The sequence below is a fragment of the Peromyscus maniculatus genome, chromosome 8, assembly GCF_049852395.1.
Source record: "Peromyscus maniculatus bairdii isolate BWxNUB_F1_BW_parent chromosome 8, HU_Pman_BW_mat_3.1, whole genome shotgun sequence".
Lineage (NCBI taxonomy): Eukaryota > Metazoa > Chordata > Mammalia > Rodentia > Cricetidae > Peromyscus > Peromyscus maniculatus.
In genome coordinates this window covers 92,535,447-92,554,111 of record NC_134859.1, presented here as the reverse complement: position 1 = coordinate 92,554,111, position 18,665 = coordinate 92,535,447, and the positions used below count along the sequence as shown (strand labels likewise).

Here is an 18,665-nt window from a genome sequence, read left to right as displayed (position 1 = left end):
GCACACACACATGCACACACATGTGTACAATAATTAGTTCATTTTAAAGAAACCAAAAGATAGGAGCTGGGGGGAAAAGGGAAATGGCCAGTAGGCAAAGAAGTTCTCAGAGCTCCTGTCCACAGTGTCCCATGTCCTCTCCTGCTAGTGCCCCCCCAGCCCCTCCCCACCCTCTCCCCCCCACCCCTCATCCCTCCACCCCCCCACCCCCCACCCTCCCCACCCTACACCCCCCACCCCCCCCCAGCCCCCCAACCCCCCCACCCCCCCACCCCCCCCACCCCTCATCCCTCCACCCCTCCACCCCCCCACCCCCCCACCTCCCCACCCCCCGGCAGCCCCAGGCCCGTCAGGCCGGTAACAAAGGGAACTCCACATGGGAGTCGGAGTGAGATGTCATTGGGTCAGGAATGGCACCAGTAAATAACTCTTCAAAATGTAGTTCCTGGAACCCTGTGAACAAAGCGCTGCAGTGGACAGAAGGGCGGGCTCCCCATCACCTGCCAACACGCCTCCCTGATTGGTCAGAGCGCCTGTGTCAGCAGCTGATTATGCAAAGGCTATTTATGGCTGGCGTGGCAGGTTCCCTCCCACGGAACAGAGAAGAGGCGTGATCTACTAGAAGTGACTTTTCAGATTATCTGCCGAACACACTGGTGGGTCTTTTCCCATCTGCATGCCTCCAGGCCTCATTGAGCCATAATAGTAAATGATTTTTCCTGAATGCTTTGACAAGCCCAGTCGCTCCCAGCCATTCTAGCTAGCGGGTTGCTTTGCCATTTCTTGCCAGAGAGTCTGCTCTGAAAGCCCCTCCACCCCTGGCAAAGAGAGAAAACCCTCTAGCAGAGAGAGGGGTAAGGCGGTTTGGCTCGAGTGGAGGAACACGCAGTGGGAAGGCTTCCTGGAGGAGGCGGCTCTAGAGATGGTACTGAAAAAGGAGGCAGTACACATCGACTTATGAGGATTGTGGATAGGGAACGGAAGAAGATTATAAAACAGAAAATATGAGGGGGGAAAGATGCCTGTTTTGAGTTGAGGTCACACACACACACACACACACACACACAAAGGCTAAAAATAGGAGTCTAAGTGCTTTGGAGAGTGAGTTTCAGTCTTGAAAGACAGGAGAGTACAGAAGTCTTGCACAGTGACCTTGAGGTCACTTGTCACACCAAGAACCGGAGATGGCCTAATAACAGGGAAGGGCATGGAGATACCTGCTCAGCCTCTGAGCCGGCCTTTCCTGGAGGCCACTGGGTCCTTGGAGACTTGAGTTCTGCGCCAACTTCCTGAGCTGCCCTTGATCAGCCAGGAACAGGGGGATGGCCAGGGAGCGCATCTGCAGCTGCAGGAAGAAGATGAGCTGCCCCAGGTGCGCCCCCCCCCCCCCCCCCCCCCCGTCACGGTGATGCTTTGTTAACCTGGGCACTGGCAACAGTTCTGACCCTTCCCAAGGATGCTATAAAGGGTCCTGACCCCTGTGAGGATTTTAGTCCCCAGCGGCTGGGTGGCTCCCCAAGCACAGGCTGACCCATCCTGGAACACCACCACCCATGGGATTTGGTGGGAGGACAGATGGGTGTCCCCCTCCTCCCCTTACTAGTGCTCCTGGGAGGGATGATTCGGGAAGGGCCGTGTAGTGCAATCAAGGAGCTAAAGACTCGGTGAGCTATAAAAGATAAATAATAAATAAGAAAAGGACATAAAGTTGAGAAAGGGGTTCAGGGGAGGGTCTGGAAGGAGGAGAGTGGGGGCGGTGGACATGAGCAAAATATATTGTGTACATGTATGGAATACTCAAAGAATAAGCACATTTTTTTAAGAAGGCAAAGCAAACACTTGCCAACATACTCTAGCCATACCAGCCAGGAGAGAATTTTACCCACTGCATGCCCTGCTCGCTCTCTCTCTCTCTCTCTCTCTCTCTCTCTCTCTCTCTCTCTCTCTCTCTCTCTCTCTCTCTCTCTCTCTCACACACACACACACACACACACACACACACACACACACACACCCTTCTGTCATTAACACTTCCCACCACCTCCCATCACAGCCATTTCCCTCCAATGTCCACTCAGCCAGCCTCCTGCCCTCAGCAGACCTCCGCCGTAGGTGTCTGTGGCTCTCTCCCTGACATGGGGTGACAGGGTCCCACCAGCAAGCTCTGAGGCATTCTGCCCTGTGCACCCCACAGCACTGGTTTCAGTGGATCCTCTCAAATGTCCGTGGGATGGGATTTAGCCTGGACAATGGAACTTTCTCAGAGCCTCCTCCCCTTCGTAGCAGAGAACTGCAGGAAGGTGGCCGAGCTCCTTCGGCCCAGGCCTCCTCCTGCTCTGTCTCCTGGTCCCCAGGCCGGCCTTTTTCTGGACGTGGGCTCTTTCCCCTATCTCCCTGCCGCGCCGTGGCTGAGCCTGTGGATTTTTTGTGGATGAACTTCCGGGTTTCTCTCCCGCATGCAGGTCCAGAGTAGGCTGATGAACTCCGGCTTGTACCTGGTACTGCTACTTCACCTGTATGAGCAGAGGTTTGCAGAACTCATGACACTCAACTACAGGCGGGCTTCCAGAGAGAGGGTAAGTCCAGCTCCGGGAGGAGCCGGCGGCGGCGGCGGCGGCTGTGGCACAGCCCAGAACACCACGTGATGCTGTTTCTTAGACCTGCAGTCTCCTGCAGGCCTCCGTCACTTGACGAGGTCCAGGACTGTCACTGTTAGGTCCTAGATTTAGTAGCTGCTGAGTGTATGTGCAGTGACCTCTGGCTGAAGGCAGGTATAACCACATAATTGCTTACTGTCGGATGCAAATAGTAATTAAGTGGTCGTCAGTGGCCACGTAAGTGAAGGAGTCTCTAGGGAGACCTGCCCTGCAAAACAGAGGTGTGCAAGAATGCTCTTGTTAAGTGTATGCTCTGTGAGGGTGTGTGCTCTGCTCAAGCAACTAGAATCTGTGCAAAAGCAGGCCATTCCACGCCTGAGAGCTAGTGAGCGGCCATACTCCAAGATGTTAGCTCTGACAGCTGTGTTTTGGATCCCAGAGTACAATGTGTGTGTGTGTGTGTGTGTGTGTGTGTGTGTGTGTAAGGCTGCCAGGAAGTAAAGGTGTTGATAGTGGCCCCGTTTGGCAAATGACCATGTATGGACCGGAATGGCTGTTCTTTAATAAGGAAGTGTGGCCAGCAAGAATAACACGGGATGAAGGGAGAAGCCTGGCCCTGCCACTCAGCAATGGGTGGACCTGAGAAGTCTCAGCACCTTGAGCCCTAGGGAACTTCCACTTCATCAAATGGCTTCCTATGGCCACCTGAGACAAGAACTCAGGGAGAAAAGGGAAGTTGTCCAGTCATGCCAGGGGCTGGTTGCACTGTTGGGACTTCCAGGACGCCCCCGGAGACCTTGCTCTTGACCTCTGTTCCTGTAGGGGCACAACAGGAGGGTGAGCCAGTGTGGCAGTGGACAAGCCACTAGTGGTGCTAGAGGCACCTTCGGTGATCTGTCACCTGAGCCCTGAACCCCTCTTTCTCTTGGCTTCCTTCTTTCTCCTCTTCATCTCCCTTCCCAGCTCTCCTCTTCCTCAGTGATGGCAGACTTCTTCCAGCACCATCGCTGCCCAGAGGCTAGGGTGCAGTCCTCGTCGACACTCTCCACACCACCACTTCTATTAAAAGCACTGAATTCAGGGCCAGAGGTGATGGTTCAAGCCCTTCGTCCCCACACTTGGGGGGCAGAGGTAGATGGAACTCTGAGTTTGAGGCCAGCCTGGTCTATGTAGTAAAGCCCTATTTCAAAAACAAAACAGCACCGGGCGGTGGTGGTGCACGCCTTTAATCCCAGTACTCGAGAGGCAGAGCCAGGCAGATCTCTGTGAGTTCAAGGCCAGCCTGGTCTACGGAGCGGGATCCAGGAAAGTCGCAAAGCTACACAGAGAAACCCTGTCTCGAAAAACCAAAAAAAAAAAAAAAATCAAAAACAAAACAGCAAAAACTCACACTGGATTAGGAGGCTGGGGAAGCAGCTCAGTTGATAGAGTGCTTGGAGCAATGAGGTTGGTCCCCAACACCACACAAACCAGGACTGATGACACATGCCAGCATTGGGGAGGCAGGCAGGAGGATCAGAAATTCAAGGTCATCCTCAGCTACAAAGCAAATTCAAGGCTGGCCTAGGGTGTGAGGCCCTGTCTCAAAAAGAGAAAATGCTGAATTCAAACCACTGGTCACAGGAATTGTAGACCCATTTCTACTTTTTTTCGGGTTAAATTATTCCCTCATATCCTGAGTGTTCAACGAAGACAACAGACTGGGTTTCTGTCATTCTATTTCCTGAGGAATTTCACCCTCTCTGTGGCCCAGGTCTGCCCTTCCTTAACCTCCCCATGGTTTTAATGGTGACATAAATTCTTCATAGAAATACTAAAAAAAAAAAAAAAAAAAAAAAAAGGAAAAGTACCGGAAGCAGGAAATGGTCCTTTGTTAATATTTCTGTAACTTCATTTTCATGATCCTGCATCTTTTAATGAACTTTTTATTACGCATTGAACTTCAAAGCATCAGGGTTGATGTGGGTTACAGATGGCCCTGGAGTCAGCCAGCAGACACAAACAAGCAGCATCAACCAGGGGGGCTACAAAGCAAGTATGAGAGGACAGTCCAGTCCCATGATCGAAACCAAGGCCTACAGCCTTGCGTCTCAGGAGACTCCTGGCAAGTCTGTTCTGGAAAAGGAGTATCCTGGGCCAGGGGCACGCTGGGAGCCACGTGTAGCTTGGGAAACCCCGACGCACACCTCACCCGCTCCAAGCACAAAGCTGTAAATGGCCAGTGAAGAGGCTTCCACATGGGCTGGAGAGATGGCTCAGTGGGAAAGAGTTTAGGATGCTCTTGCTCCGTTCCCAACACCCACATCAGGGGGCTCACAACAGCCTGTAACGCCAGCATCTAGGAGACCCATGCCCCCTTCTGGCCCTCACAGGCACTGCACTCACATGCACATCCCCACATCCAGACATGCCTATGTATATAATTCAGAAGTTGTTGGTTTTTTTTTCTAAATCTTAGAAAGAAAGAAAGAAAGAAAGAAAGAAAGAAAGAAAGAAAGAAAGAAAGAAAGAAAGAAAGAAAGAAAGAAAGAAAGAAAGAAAGAAAGAAAGAAAGAGAAAGAAGGGAGGGAGGGAGGGAGGGAGGGAGGGAGGGAGGAAGGAAGGAAAGAAAGAAAGAAGAAAGAAGAAAGAAAGAAAGAGAAAGAAACATCTACATGAAAGCTGGAGGCCAGTGGAAAGTGTCAAATCCACCTCCTCCCGACTTTATCTCAGATTGCCGGAACCTGAGGGTAGCGTTTGTCGAAAGAGATGCACTGACTTGGAAGAGAAACCTCTCTCCTTGGCCAGAAGCATGGGAGAAGCCCTTCACATCAGGCTTCTTGTTTGTGTCTCACGAAGAGACCTTGTGATAAATGCTCTCAGTGGTGGTGAGTGTCATTTCCTCACCCCAAGTGTGCACCCGGAGCCGAGGTGGTTGATGGGTCGCTTTCTTGTCATTGTGATAAAATATCTAAAAACAAACAAACAAACAAAAAGCTGAAGGAGGATTTGCTTGGGCTCACAGTTTGAAGGGGACATACATCATTATAGCCGGCAGGATCATGAGGAAGCCCACTCATACCTCAGCAGGCCAGAGAGCATGGGGATGAATGCTGCTGCCTTTCTCTTTTGACTTTGTAAAAAAAAAAAAAAAATAGACCAGAACTTTCTATACAGCCCCCAGCTGGCCTGGAACTCAAGATGTAGACCAACCAGGCTGGCTTTTGACCTCACAGATCTGTCTGCCTCCCCCTCTCTCGGTTCTGGGAGTAAAGGTCTGTGTCACAGCACCTGGCAGCACTCATATTCTGGGTGGGTCCTCCTCCTTTACTTATCCTCTCTGGAAAGCCCTCACAGACACACCCACGGCATGTACTTCTTAATGCAGTCAAGCTGACGATGGGTGTTACCTTTCACAGATGGGACTCAAAGAAAGTGACTGTCTGACTTGATGTGATACCACGATGTCCCCTTTCTCTGAGGAACTTAGAGTGTGGGTTGAGAGACAGGATTCACATATTTATAAAACAACAACAACAACAATAATAATAATAATAATATAACTGGAAAACAGCATATGAGTAGGAGGAGAACCCACAGGTCCAGGGAGCACACAGAGGCTGTAAAATAAATACCACATCTTCCCTAGTTGGGACTTGCTGGGTTTCCAGTGGTCCCAGCCATGGACAGTCTCCTCATTGAGACTGTCCTGTGCTGTTTGAAGATAAAACAGGGCCTTCTGGACCTGCTCCCCGTTAGACACGGGGTGAATCATGTTTGACCTTAGACCAAGCACTGGGCACCATGGACTCAGTGACACTGAGTGCCAAATAAAGTGGTGGTGTGTGTCACACGTGGGGGCCGAGGCACGGTGGGAGAAGACTGTGGTTATTCTTTGTTAACTTGGGCATGGAACCACAGTTCTCCAGTGCCTGGAAAATGTCTGGTACATAATCAATGCTCAGTCAGGCTTCAATGTCCAAGGAATTCCTGAATCAGAATCGCTTCCTTTCAGGTAGCAAATCTTGAGTGTCGTTTTAGAGAAAGGGACAGTCCAAATTTGTAGAGAATTCAAGGTATACTCATTTATCCTGCATACCTACTATGTGCTGGGTTTTAAATCATATCCTGGGGATGCAGAGATGATGAAGACAAACGCTGCCCATTTTTGGCTCAGCATCTACCGAGAGAACATGTAGGTGGAGAGACGGCTCAGCCATTAAGATGGAGGACCCGCTCTTGCAGGGGACTGAGTCTGGTTCCCAGCATCCACTTTGGATGGCTCACGGTCACCTGTAACTTCAGCTCCAGAGAACCTGACACCCTCTTCTGGTTTCCAAGGGCACCTGCATTCATGTGCACAGACACATATGCACACACAGTATTAAAAACTAAAACAAGTCTTCAAATACATTAATTGAGAACACACGTGTGACCAAGGGGATCCCAAACCTGTTGGTGTTGTGATAGAAAACTGAGCTGGAGGAAGAGCAGAATGGAGGGGTGAAATGAGGAGCAGTCATCACCTCCTCCTACACACTTCTCCAGGGCAGAGCTCCAGCCAGGCTCTCCAGAGATGCTGCGGGGAGGTCTGGCCTTTGATCCAGCAGGGAGTTTGCCCTTTGCCCTTGGTCCTTGCTACCTTGACAATGTTGTTGTCATTGTGGCTTTTGTCAGCTGATCAGCCAAGGAGATGATGCTTGGACTGAATCTTGAAGAGTGTGACAGATGGACTGGGGTAGGGGAGGTGGGGAAGTATATTCCACACAGAAGAGGACGTAGTGGCATGGAGATGTGTAAAGCTCCACGTGCTCAGACTGTCGAGAAGGCTCACGGCAGGGACTGGCAGGAAGTGAAGCCTGAGGTGTATGTAGTCAGGGTGCTGGGCTGGAAGGTTGGGGTGTGGCTCTGGAGGCTGCTGGACAGTTTCCAGCCTGGAATGACAAACAAGGACATTCTGGTATTTGCGTGGTAAGTGCAGTAGACTTACCTAGAGGGTAGGGAGGAAGAGACCAGCTGGATGGCTGTTACAGTGGCATAGAGAGATAAGGATCCAGCATGGAGTATGGATGATAAATAACCCCCCCACTGCCGTGTGTATGTGTGTGTGTGTGCGCGCGTGCGTGTGCGTGCGTGTGTGTGTGTGTGTGTGTGTGTGTGTGTGTGCCCGCCCGTGTACACGTGCGTGAGTGTGTTCAGGACCAGTTGAAGGAAGCACTGATGTTAGTCTATGAAGTTGCCCAGCAGCAAGCTGGCCCTTCCTTTCCTAGCACCAGGTGCTTATGACGGGAGCATCTCATCTCCAGGGCCCCCTGGCTGACGCTGCCTTGCCCACCCTCTAGTCTGATGGGGCAGTCTGGCCTAGATGGAGAAGTTAAATGGACTTTCCCTTTTCACATATTTCCCTTTTGTACCCACATGGGATGCTCCATCATCTGGGGTCAGCTCCCCCAGACGCCCCCTTCATGACCTGCCTCCTGGTCTGACTCTTGTCTCTGATTATTGGTGTCTTCAGGAGAGACTGCCCTTCTTCGTCCTCTGCCCCCGGTGTGCTGTTAATAGTCACAATGCCAGGCTAGTGGCAGAAGTCAGGGAGTACAGTGGCCGGCTTAGGAGGCAGGTAGGGTACCACAGGTCCATCCCTCCCTCAATGGACCGTTCCCCATTTACACTATTTCTACAAAACCAGCAGCTCTTGCCTCAAGGGGCCAAATCTACCCAAAACGTGGGAAGCCCAGGTTTGACCCTTTCACATCTGCTCGCCAGGACGGGATTCCTAGTGATGTGCGAGGGGTCATAGACATCAGCATCTGGCACAGAATCTCGAGGCAGCACCAGTAAGGTTGCCTCAGGGGCCCTCGCTGTGGCGTGTGGCAGCATAGGTTAGCACCGTCCTGATGTATAATTCACAAGTAACCAGGACCTGCTACTCTAGACGAAATCCCATCCCTTCTTTGGCCCTCCCTTGGGCACAGAAAAGAGCCTGTAGACAAGTGCTGCCTCCACCCAGGCCAGGGAGTTGCCCCGTGACAGTGTCCAGGACCCCTTGTTCTGTCCCCAGCCTGACACAAAGTCCCTATTCTCCCCGGGGGAAACAGCACCAGACCCAATACAACAGGGCCCACATCCTTGCAGCCTGGCACAATGGGCTCCCGTGGAGTACACAGCGTTTCTTATTGTGGCATAAAATGCCATAAAATCAGAACAAAGAGAGCCCAGGGCCTGGATGGGTCGGCAGCTTCCTGCCAGGCAGAGAATACAAGCGATTGTTTAAAAGCCAGTGGCCAGGCAAGTGGCCAGTGAGCAGAGCCTTCCTCCCCTCAGCCGGCAAACCGTGCCGGGACCATCGGAAAGGGAGTCTGCTACTCAGATCAATTGCTAAAAGGAAGCAAGTCTGTTCACACTGCCAAATATAGAAGGCCCGAAACAGCAAGGTGACCCGGGTTATCACGGCGCTGTCCTTGGGACAAGCGGAGCTCCACCAGTGCAGAATACCAGCCCTGATCCTGAGCACCTTGATGAGACACACGAGTTATACATCTGTTCACAACTGCATTGTAAAAACAATTCATGTCTCATTGTCTCCTCTCTCATAGTTGTCAAGAAATCACCCACAACCCAGACCGGAAGAAAATGAAAGTAGGTTTGGGGGTCCATCCTGTCTTGCCTTCTTTAAGGGTGTTTGCTAAGTCATTTCTGCTCTGGTGTTGAACCTAACACTGTGGAAGGAAGTCATGACCACCACCCAGAGGCAAAAATAACCCCACAAAGCTTGGGAAACTCTAGCCTTCACTAACAATCAATCAGGAAGGCTGGAGGTGGAGCAGATAAGAATTTTAATTCATCCTGAAACCAAGGAAAAGGGTCAGCTAGGAGGAAGAGAGTGTTTCCTCCATAGCATCCTCTGGCATCCAGCACTTGATGAGGTTTTGTTGTTTTGTTTTTGTTTTTGTTTCCTGCCAGGATCCTGTCTGGGATTTTCCTTCTCAGATCCCAAAAGCAGGCTGGTTAGTCATTACCAGAGAGAACATTCCTTTGACAAGCAAGCATTCTGATTGTGTTTTGATGCCTTAGAGTATCATCAAGTGGCCCGGCTGGATTTAGAGGCTGAACAAAGCCAACAGGTCCCCAGCCTCCTTCAGACAGGTTCCTTATTTCACAGAAATTCTCCCTGGAGAAAATGAGCCTAATTAAAGCAGAGGGCTCAGAGGCCAGCCTTAAGACTCTATCCACAGAGAGAATAAGCGTCGCAGGGAAATAGAGGGATGTGACAACTGGGTCTCTCTGGGTTCTTGGAGGAGAAATTTTACAGCAGCCTGCCTTGTCCTGAAAGCTTAGGAGAGTGATTCCCACGCTGGCATCATGGATCTCGATGCCTTACCCTAAACACAGATTCCTGGGCCCTCCCACGGTCTCCACTCCAGCGATGGGGTGGGGCTCTGGAATGTGTCTTTCACGCACAGCCCACAGACAGGATTGATGCAGCCCATTGCGGGGATGCTCTGTGGACCCCTTCCCCGCCCTCCACAAATAAATACCTGACCAGAAGAGACATTGCACCAGTCCAGAGCTCCCCGGGGTGGGGCCCCGACTGCAACCCTAGAGAAGCAAGCTTTCTATTCAGGCCACGCAGTCCTAGGGAGCCAGGCTCACGGTGCTCAGAGATAGGAAAGGCCCTTTCTTCTCCATACAAAAGGAGCTTCTGGAGCCCCAATCCCCGCGCGATTGTGGGGTCCAAGCCAGCCTGCCCGACGGCCTGGCGCCCCCTGGAGCGAAGCCCCAGGACCGCTCGCGCAGTCGTCCCCAGACCCCGGCTTGCTGCCTGGGTGCAGCCGGGAAGGCGGCGGTGCGGTGTCTAAAAGACCTTTGTGTCGCCGCCTGCACGCACCGCCTCCCGGGGACCGCACCTCGGCCAGGCGTCCGCGCACGGGTTGTCAGCGTGGCCTCGGCGAGGGCCTCGTGCTCTTACAGGGACGTGACAGGCGGCAGGCTTTGGTCCCCAGCTGGGAGACCTGCAGAGGGTCCTGTTGCCCAGGGCCCCGCCCCGCCTCGGAGGCGCCCGCAGCGCTACCCGGTTCGGAACCTGCGAGGCCGGGCGCGTCCGAAAGGGTTCGGCTGGGCAGGGGCGCCCCCTAGTGCCCCTTGTGACCGCTGTGTCCTGCAGGCGGGGAGGGCTCCCCCAGACCCAGAGTCGGTGCACTGCATCAGGACCGGAAGGGCTGCCTTGGGGTCCTAAGCCTGCGTTACAGGAGGCTGCTCTCCCTAAGGGATGTTTAGAAAGGAATATCGACCGGCATGGTGGCCCATGCAGACTGCTGCAAGTTCCAGGCCAGCCTGCATTGTATAGTGAGGTCCAGGGCGTTTGTCCTAACCACCACCAACCAAAATAAGTCTCAACCGAGAGGGAAGGGGACTTCCTTCCCGCTCTGTTCCTCCCATGCAGATGGTCCCTCTGATTGTCTACCACTCATTTGCTATCTCAGCTGGGAGCTGTCCCATCTCCAGAATCGACCGTTCGCAGGCCACAGGGCAGCCGGTTCTTTCCTGGAAATACAGGCCAGGTTCCATCTACCTGCCCCTAGTCCTGTACACTCCCGAGCTACTAGTAGAGAAGGGAGAGTCAGTCCAGGCTGTGCCGAGCCCAGAACAAAGGGACCAACACACTGTCCTCAGTGAATGAGCACTGGCAGCCCTTAGCGTGTCTCTGTGCCAAAGCCACTATCAAGACAAAAGTCAGGCATCAGAAGCAGAGCCAGAGGAGGCCAGCACCCCCCCTCTTGGCCACACTCCTCTTCTTTGGCCCCCACAGCCTGGCATGACTCACCTGGTTGGCAGCATTTGGTTAATGTGGCCTGCCAGCACTGAGTCACAGCTGTGACCTGCCACCCCAGTTCAGCCCAGGTAAACACAGCGGGAAAGGACAAAACATCAGGGTACAAAGGGTGCCACAAAAGGTGCCAGCTGCCTTGTGGCCCTGGGGTGCCCACGCCAGCCTTCTTACTGGGTTCCTTTCCCTGAACCTAAGACCCCACCAGTAACACTGAGGTGAGGGCATCTCGGGCGGATCCTTTGATGTGTGAGCCAACCTGTTACAGGGCTCCTGACCCGGCGTCTCTGACAGCTGCTTCCCAGCTGGCACAAATGGCCATGACCATAGCCAAGACGGAGGCCAGAAAGAGAGCGCGTCACCTGCTGATATGCGTATAGGTGATGAGCGAACACAGACAAGCCAACTCACAGCGTGGGAGAGGGAGCTGGGACACCCACAGCAGCTGGGGCTTCCTTGAGACCAGAAGCGGTGATAAGAGGGACGGGGTATGAATGTCAAGGTGTCATTTACTCCTGTTCCTTGCACTTCTCCAACCGTGATAGTGTTTCTACGAAGTCTGGGAACGCTTTCTCAAACCAAGACAAAAGGAAGGATCTAGAAGAAGAGTTTCCCCAAGAATGAGGGAACCCCTCTCCTCTTCCATTTGCTGTACTTGGACCTTCCAGCCACCCCCCAATGCCACCCTGTCCTGCTCCTTGCCATCACACCCCCACACCCTCAATCACGTTAGGCAGTAGAGTTCACTTGGGAACCTCATCCTGAGAGAAGGCAAAGGCTCTACCAGCTATTCAGTCTACAAGCTGCATCACCAGACTGGCGGGCAGAGACAGCTGAAACAGACTCATAGAGCAGCCCGCTGTCCAGCTGCCCCTGACCCAGGAGAAGCCCCAGTGCAGGCAGCCTGGAGATTCCTCAGCCCCAGATTGAAGTGTTCCCCCATCCTGCTCCATATTCCATTTCCGTGTGTGTGGCTGGCCACCGGGGCCAGGGTGGGAGGAAGAAGGGCAGTTGGTACCCTTGTACACCCCGTGTGGCAGATCCCGAAGCCAGCTGTGGCCCTGGAGCCTGAGAGATGGTCTTGCTTCCTAGGTTCCGAGTCGGGAGATGGTAATGAAAGCAGTGTTTACCCAGGCCGGGTCATCTAGCGAGGGAGCTGGTCGTGGAGTGCAGCAGAGACCTCTCCACCCAGAAGCCCTTTCTGCGCCCCCCACCCCTGTGCCTCCCTTCTACCCTCCTCTTTACTGAACCCGAAGCCAGTGTGTTCACAGTTACCTTTCTCACCTGGGCCACTCCGTTCAAGTGTCTGGCTTGATCATCCTCGGGCAGCCACAGGGACGGACCAGCCTCGTCCCAGCCGACACAGGCAAAACAGCCGAGTCCCGCGTGGGCTTCCCTGAGGCTGCCCCTCAGAGGCCCAGCAGCCCAAGTGGACCCAGCAACTCTGGCAGCCCAGCAGCCTGGGCTCCTGCTGCTGAGGGCCCCTCTTCAGGCCTCAGCCCACCCTGAGTGGAGTGGATCCGTGCATTCAGTAAACTGACTCTATTCTCCCATTTATTTTGTATTTATTTCCCTCGCAGGCTGACAGTCTTGAGCTGCAACCCGCCTCCCATGTCATTTCTGCTTGCTGCCCACCACCAGAGTCTGACACATCTCAGGCTCCCAGGCACCCATGGGCTAGGGCAAGCTGGATCCCATTTAGGATCAGCTGTGGATGTGGATTCCAAGATTCTTCTCCTCATGGCATCTAAGGAATCAAAGAACGACGAGACTTAGGGTGATAAAAAAGAAATCAGATGGGTAGTGGGGAAATTGTATGTGGTTGTGGAGGGCACGAAGGATAGGAAGAGATCGCCAGCTAAGCCTAGTGGTACACTCCTGCAGTCTCGGCACTGGGGCAGGAGGATTATAAATTGGAGGCCAACTTGGGCTGTTATAGCAAGACCTAGTCCTAAAAATCTAGAGAGAAAAGCAGAGACAAAAATAGGCTTTCAAAAAATGGTGGAAAGGAGAGGGTACCGTTCAGAGATGTGAGCTAAGTGAAAGAAACACATCCTAAAGACTTCATAGTCTATGACTCCACTTGTAGTAATTTCTGGAAAAGGCGAAACCATAGAGGCGGAAAGCAGATCTGTGAACTCTGGGAGATGAAGAAGAAACAGGAACTGGAGGTGAGAAAGGTGTCATAGAGTGGTTACGTGATGACAGTCACAGAACTGGACAAATTTGCTCAAATTCATTGAACTGTGTGTTGGCAGTGTGACACCTGATCATGATACTTGTGCATCCCTAAATGTCCTCAAAAATCCCAGCACTCGGGAGGCAGAGCCAGGCAGATCTCTGTGAGTTCGAGGCCAGCCTGGGCTACAGAGTGAGTTCCAGGAAAGGCGCAAAGCTACACAGAGAAACCCTGTCTCGAAAAACCAAAACCAAACAAACAAACAAAAAACAACCAAAAAACAAAAATAGGAGACAGGACAAAAAAGGAGGAGAGAAAAAGGTGAAGAGAGACACAAGAATTGGGGACATGCCTCAGTTGATAGAGCACTTGCCTTGCGTGCCAAAACCACTGGGTTCACGGTCTGCACCACATAAACGGTGTTCTTGCCTGTGGTCCTAGCATTCAGGAGGCAGGGGCAGGAGGGCCAGAAGGTCAAAGTCATCCTTAGTTAATAGTTGAGGTCAGCCTGGGCTTCATAAGACCCTGACAAAAAACCAGAGATGTCTGGAAATAAGAACAAAGTGTAAATGTGTGTGTGTGTGTGTGTGTGTGTGTGTGTGTGTGTGTGTGTGTGTGCATGTGTGTGATAGCACCATAATGAACCCATCTTATTTATTTAGGTTTTTCAAGATAGGGTTTCTCTGTGTAGTTTTGGAGCCTGTCCTGGAACTCATTCTGTAGACCAGGCTGGCCTTGAACTCAGAGATCCACCTGCCTCTGCCTGAGTGCTGGGATTAAAGGCATGCGCCACCACTGTGCAAACCATCATTTATTTTTAATTATTTAGATTTATTTAACTGTATATGTAAGAGAGTTTTGCTTGCATGCATGTAATGGGCACCGTGTGTGTGCCTGGAGCCTGCTGAGGTCAGAACAAGGCATTCAGTCCCTTGGGACTGGAGTTATACACAGTTGTGAGCCTCCATGTGGGTGCTGAGAATCAAACCCTGGTCCTCTGAAAAACAACAAACACTCTTAACTGCTGAGTCAACTCTCCAGCTCTAATTAAATAATATAGAAAAAATATTTATTTGAATGATGGGTGTGGAGGTTTGAATAGGTGTGGCGTCCATAGACTCCTGTGTTTGAATGCTTGGTCCACAGGGAGTGGCACTAATAGGAGGTGTGGCCTTCTTGGGGTGGGTGTGGCCTTGTTGCAGGAAGCGTGCCATTATGGGGGCGGGCTTTGAAGTCTCATCTGCTCAAGCTATGCCCAGTGTGGTACACAGTCCTTCTGCTGCCTGTGGATCAAGATGTAGAACTCTGAGCTACCTCTCCAGGACCACGTCTGCCTGCAGGCCACCATGTTCTACCATGATGATAATGGACTAAACCTCTGAACTGTAAATCAGTCCCAATTAAATAGTTTCCTTTATAAGAGTTGTTGTGGTCATAGTGTCTCTTCATAGCAATAAAACCCAAACTAAAACAATAGGTTCATTGTGTTATCGTATATAAACAAAATTTAGATCAAACAAATTTCTTCTTGCCTTCAAAACACATGCTCCCACAACAGTCCCTGATTCCCAGCCCGGCTCTCTCCTAGGGGCTCAGGATAAGACACTGCAGCCTAGAGATGAGTAATGGGAGCAATAAAGTTTTAGGAAGACTAGTCTGGGCTACCTAAATCTTGACCCATTCCTCTGACGAGTTCCATTTAGACAAAGTGATACAACTCCTGGAGATAAATGCGTTCAGCCAAGTGGCCAAGACCCAAGATGGGAGATAAAGATGAACATCTTTGCTTGTTAGTAGAGCCTACACAAGCTACTGAAGTTGACAGTAGCTCCGTGGCCTAAATAAAATTTAAAGCTCCAAGTGCTGATGTTCAAACATGGAGCTCCTAACTGCACAGGAAAATGGACCTTTGTTTTTTAACTAAATTTTAAGGTTGAGTGAAGATTTGTCTAAGACCTGGTACTGAGAACCACAGAGGAGGGGATAGGCATGCTAGCTAGTGGTTAAGAGTGCTACCTGCTTGCCCAGAGGACCTGAATTCAATTCCCATCACCAACATGGCAGCTCACAACCATCTGTGACTCCAGTCCCAAGCTATCTGATATTATCCTCAAGATTCTGCTGGCCTTGGAACCAGGCATGCATGTGGTACACAGACATAAATACAGACAAACTACCCATCATAGTTAATTTATAAAACTAACTTGTATAAGTTGGGTATGGTGACAACAGAGCCCAGGGGGTGGGGCTGGCGGGAGGAGGCATGGAGCCCAGACACGCTGGGACAAAGGTTCACATACAGAAAAAGTCACATCGAGGTAATGTGAGCCTGTGGGTTCCACTTATGAAGCACTTCCTGTGAACGGACCTGGAGAAAAATAAGCCCTTGACACTTCTCTATAATCCTTAATCAGCCTGTATTATTAACCCTATGTTGCCTGAGAGGAAACTTACCCTCAGGAGCTCAAGTAGAAAGTACTCTGAAGTTCCTAACGTCTGAGTCTGTTGAACGAAGCTGTGCACCTGACCCCTGTGCTCTGCTGCAAGGAAAAAAGGCAGCATCCCTAAGCAGCTCCAGTCAGGGACTGCAGAGTTCCCAATGCCAAAGGGTGCAGCGAAAAGCCCCTGGAAGAGACTGGAGAAAAGGCTCAGCAGTGAAGAGCACTGGCTGCTCTTCCAGTGGACGGGGGTTCAATTCCCAACACCTACATGGTGGCTCACAGCCATCTGTAACTCCAGTTCTAGGGGATCCAATGTTCTTTTCTGGCCTCCATGGGCACCAAGCATGCATGTGGTACACAAATGTGCAGGCAAAACACCCATATACGGTTTTTTTGTTTTTGTTTGTTTGTTTTTTAAAAAGGGTCCTAGAAGAGAGAAGAGAGAACTTTGGTGGCTTGTGGAGTCCAAAAGAGAACCAAGATGGAGAAAGCTGTTGGGCAGGGAGAGCACATGTGCTAGCAATTATTCAATGCATGCGAGGGGACGGAGACTGGATGGCATGCTATATGGAATACTATTTCTAGAAGACATCGTATACCAGGGATCGGGACATCCTTGGATGTATGTAGACATGTATGTAGACATGTATGTAGACAGCAGCAGCAGGGTCTGGAATAGCAAGGGAAAGTTGTGCTTAATGTTTCGTCATTCTTACCGTGGAGGACACCATGCACATTCCTCAGACTCCAGGGAGGGAAGGACAGTGTGAATGTGAAGAAGCAAACAGGAAAGCACAGTATCGGGGGCCAGGTGTCCCCCACAGTACACAGGTAGACACCCCCCAGTAATAGAGGGCCAGGTGTCCCCCACAGTACACAGGTAGACACCCCACAGTAACAGAAGGCCAGGTATCCCCATACTACACAGGTAGACACCCCACAGTTATAGAAGGCCAGGTGTCCCCCCACCACCACACAGGTAGGCCCCCCACAGTAACAGAGGACCAGGTGTCCCCCCACTGCACAGCTAGACACCCCATAGACCTCAGAGGTGTCTAGAAGTGAGAAGACAACATGGATGGGAGTTGAAAAGTATCCCTGCCTGGGATCCCCAGAAAAGGCTAAATCTGAAGTCTTCCACCAGCTGATAAAGAAACCAGTATTTGGCTGCTCTGAATACATGGCCTTGAACCCTGGCGCCACCTCGGACATAAACAGCCTGCCCGTCACTCCTTTCTGCTCTTTCTAGTGTTGATAACTGCTTGCTTTCCATACAAGGAAGGCAAAGATCTGCCCCCTCCCCCTCGATGGAACTGATTCTGATGGGAGAGAGTGAAAGACTGAAATCGACCTTTTCCTGGGGCCTCTTGGCAGCACCCTCCCGAGGAAACTCAGGCCTGCAGGAAAGTCTGGGCACTTTTGTCTCATGCCGGACCCCTCACGGCCCCTCTTCAATTCCTTGGTCCCTTTCCTTCCTCCCCTGAATTCCTTGTTGGTCTCCCCCACAATGCTGATCCTCTACCTCGTGTCTGCCAGACTCCAACCCCAATGCTTCAGGCAGCTTGGCCAGGGCTGGGCAGTTCTGTTCCAGGATAGCCATGTGGTGAGGCTGGCTGGCTCCTCACCCCTGCGGCCTCAGAGAGCTGCCCACTGGGCCAGCCCAGCTCTGCCAGGGTACCTGGGAGGAGGCCATCTCTGATGTGATAGGAGATTGGGGGAATGCTGTTCTCTGGAGAGCCGCCCCATCTTCCCATTCATTCATGGATTCATTGAGCTGTCACTTGAATGTGCAGGTGGCCAAAGCTGGGCCAGTTCAGGCCTTCAAGGAAGGCTGGGCTCTGTGCCTGGTAGACAATGCCCTTCGCCCAGGCCCGGGACAGGTCTCAGGACATCTGCCACTCAGCAGGCTCAGCAAAGAGCCTGGCACATAGGGGAGGTGCTTCGTGTTTATTGAGCTGAACCCTGCCACAAGATAGGAGGCTCTGCCGGGCGGTGGTGGTGCACGCCTTTAATCCCAGCACTCGGGAGGCAGAGGCAGGCGGATCTCTGTGAGTTCGAGGCCAGCCTGGGCTACCAAGTGAGTTCCAGGAAAGGTGCAAAGCTACACAGAGAAACCCTGTCTCGAAAACCAAAAAAAAAAAAAAAGATAGGGGGCTCTGTCACATGCTCCAGAACCAGAATTGTCTGGGAGCCAGAGGGCAAGTGGCCAGGTCCAGAGCCTTCTTCCCGATCCTTCAGAGGACTACAGGAGCATTCCCCAGCTTGCCACTGGGCAGTCAGGGCGACCAGCAGGGAGACTTAGAACATGGTCTCTCGGGAGCCCCAGGGCCTAAGAAGCTGTAGGACAAACTTGCTTGTGAGTGTGGCCTCTGGCAAGACTCCAGTCACCAGAGAAGAGAAAAATTAACATGTTAGGGTTGCGGGAGTCACTTCAGCTTGCTCTGCAAGCTTAAAGGCCTGAGTTTGGCTCACACACACACACATAAAACCCTGGGGCAGCAGCCCGTGCTTATAATTCCAGCCCTGGGGAGGTAGAGATGGTAGATTCCTGGAACTGGCTGGGTCAGTTGGCTTGCTTACCCAGTCAGCTACACACATACACATACACACATACACGCACGCACGCACGCACGCATGCACGC

The 18,665-nt window shown here is 52.0% G+C and overlaps 1 protein-coding gene across 11 annotated transcripts in view; it reads left to right on the top strand.

Annotated features, from left to right (window-relative positions):
* Positions 1 to 17,251, top strand: part of Marchf10 (membrane associated ring-CH-type finger 10) — a 101,741-nt gene extending 84,490 nt beyond the window's left edge. For 3 of the 11 annotated variants that reach the window (XM_042282967.2, XM_042282968.2, XM_015994616.3), the window contains exons 10-13: positions 2,463 to 2,576; positions 8,092 to 8,196; positions 9,173 to 9,215; positions 12,496 to 12,956. In XM_042282967.2, the coding sequence (XP_042138901.1) occupies positions 2,463 to 2,576; positions 8,092 to 8,196; positions 9,173 to 9,215; positions 12,496 to 12,551 (318 nt within the window). In that variant the 3' untranslated portion in view covers positions 12,552 to 12,956. Of the gene's footprint in view, positions 1 to 2,462; positions 2,577 to 8,091; positions 8,197 to 9,172; positions 9,216 to 12,495; positions 12,957 to 16,445 lie in introns of those variants that run through there. The other 8 variants (XM_076543544.1, XM_006970521.4, XM_076543543.1 and 5 more) reach the window with 5 other exon arrangements.
* Positions 17,252 to 18,665: the final 1,414 nt, after the last annotated feature.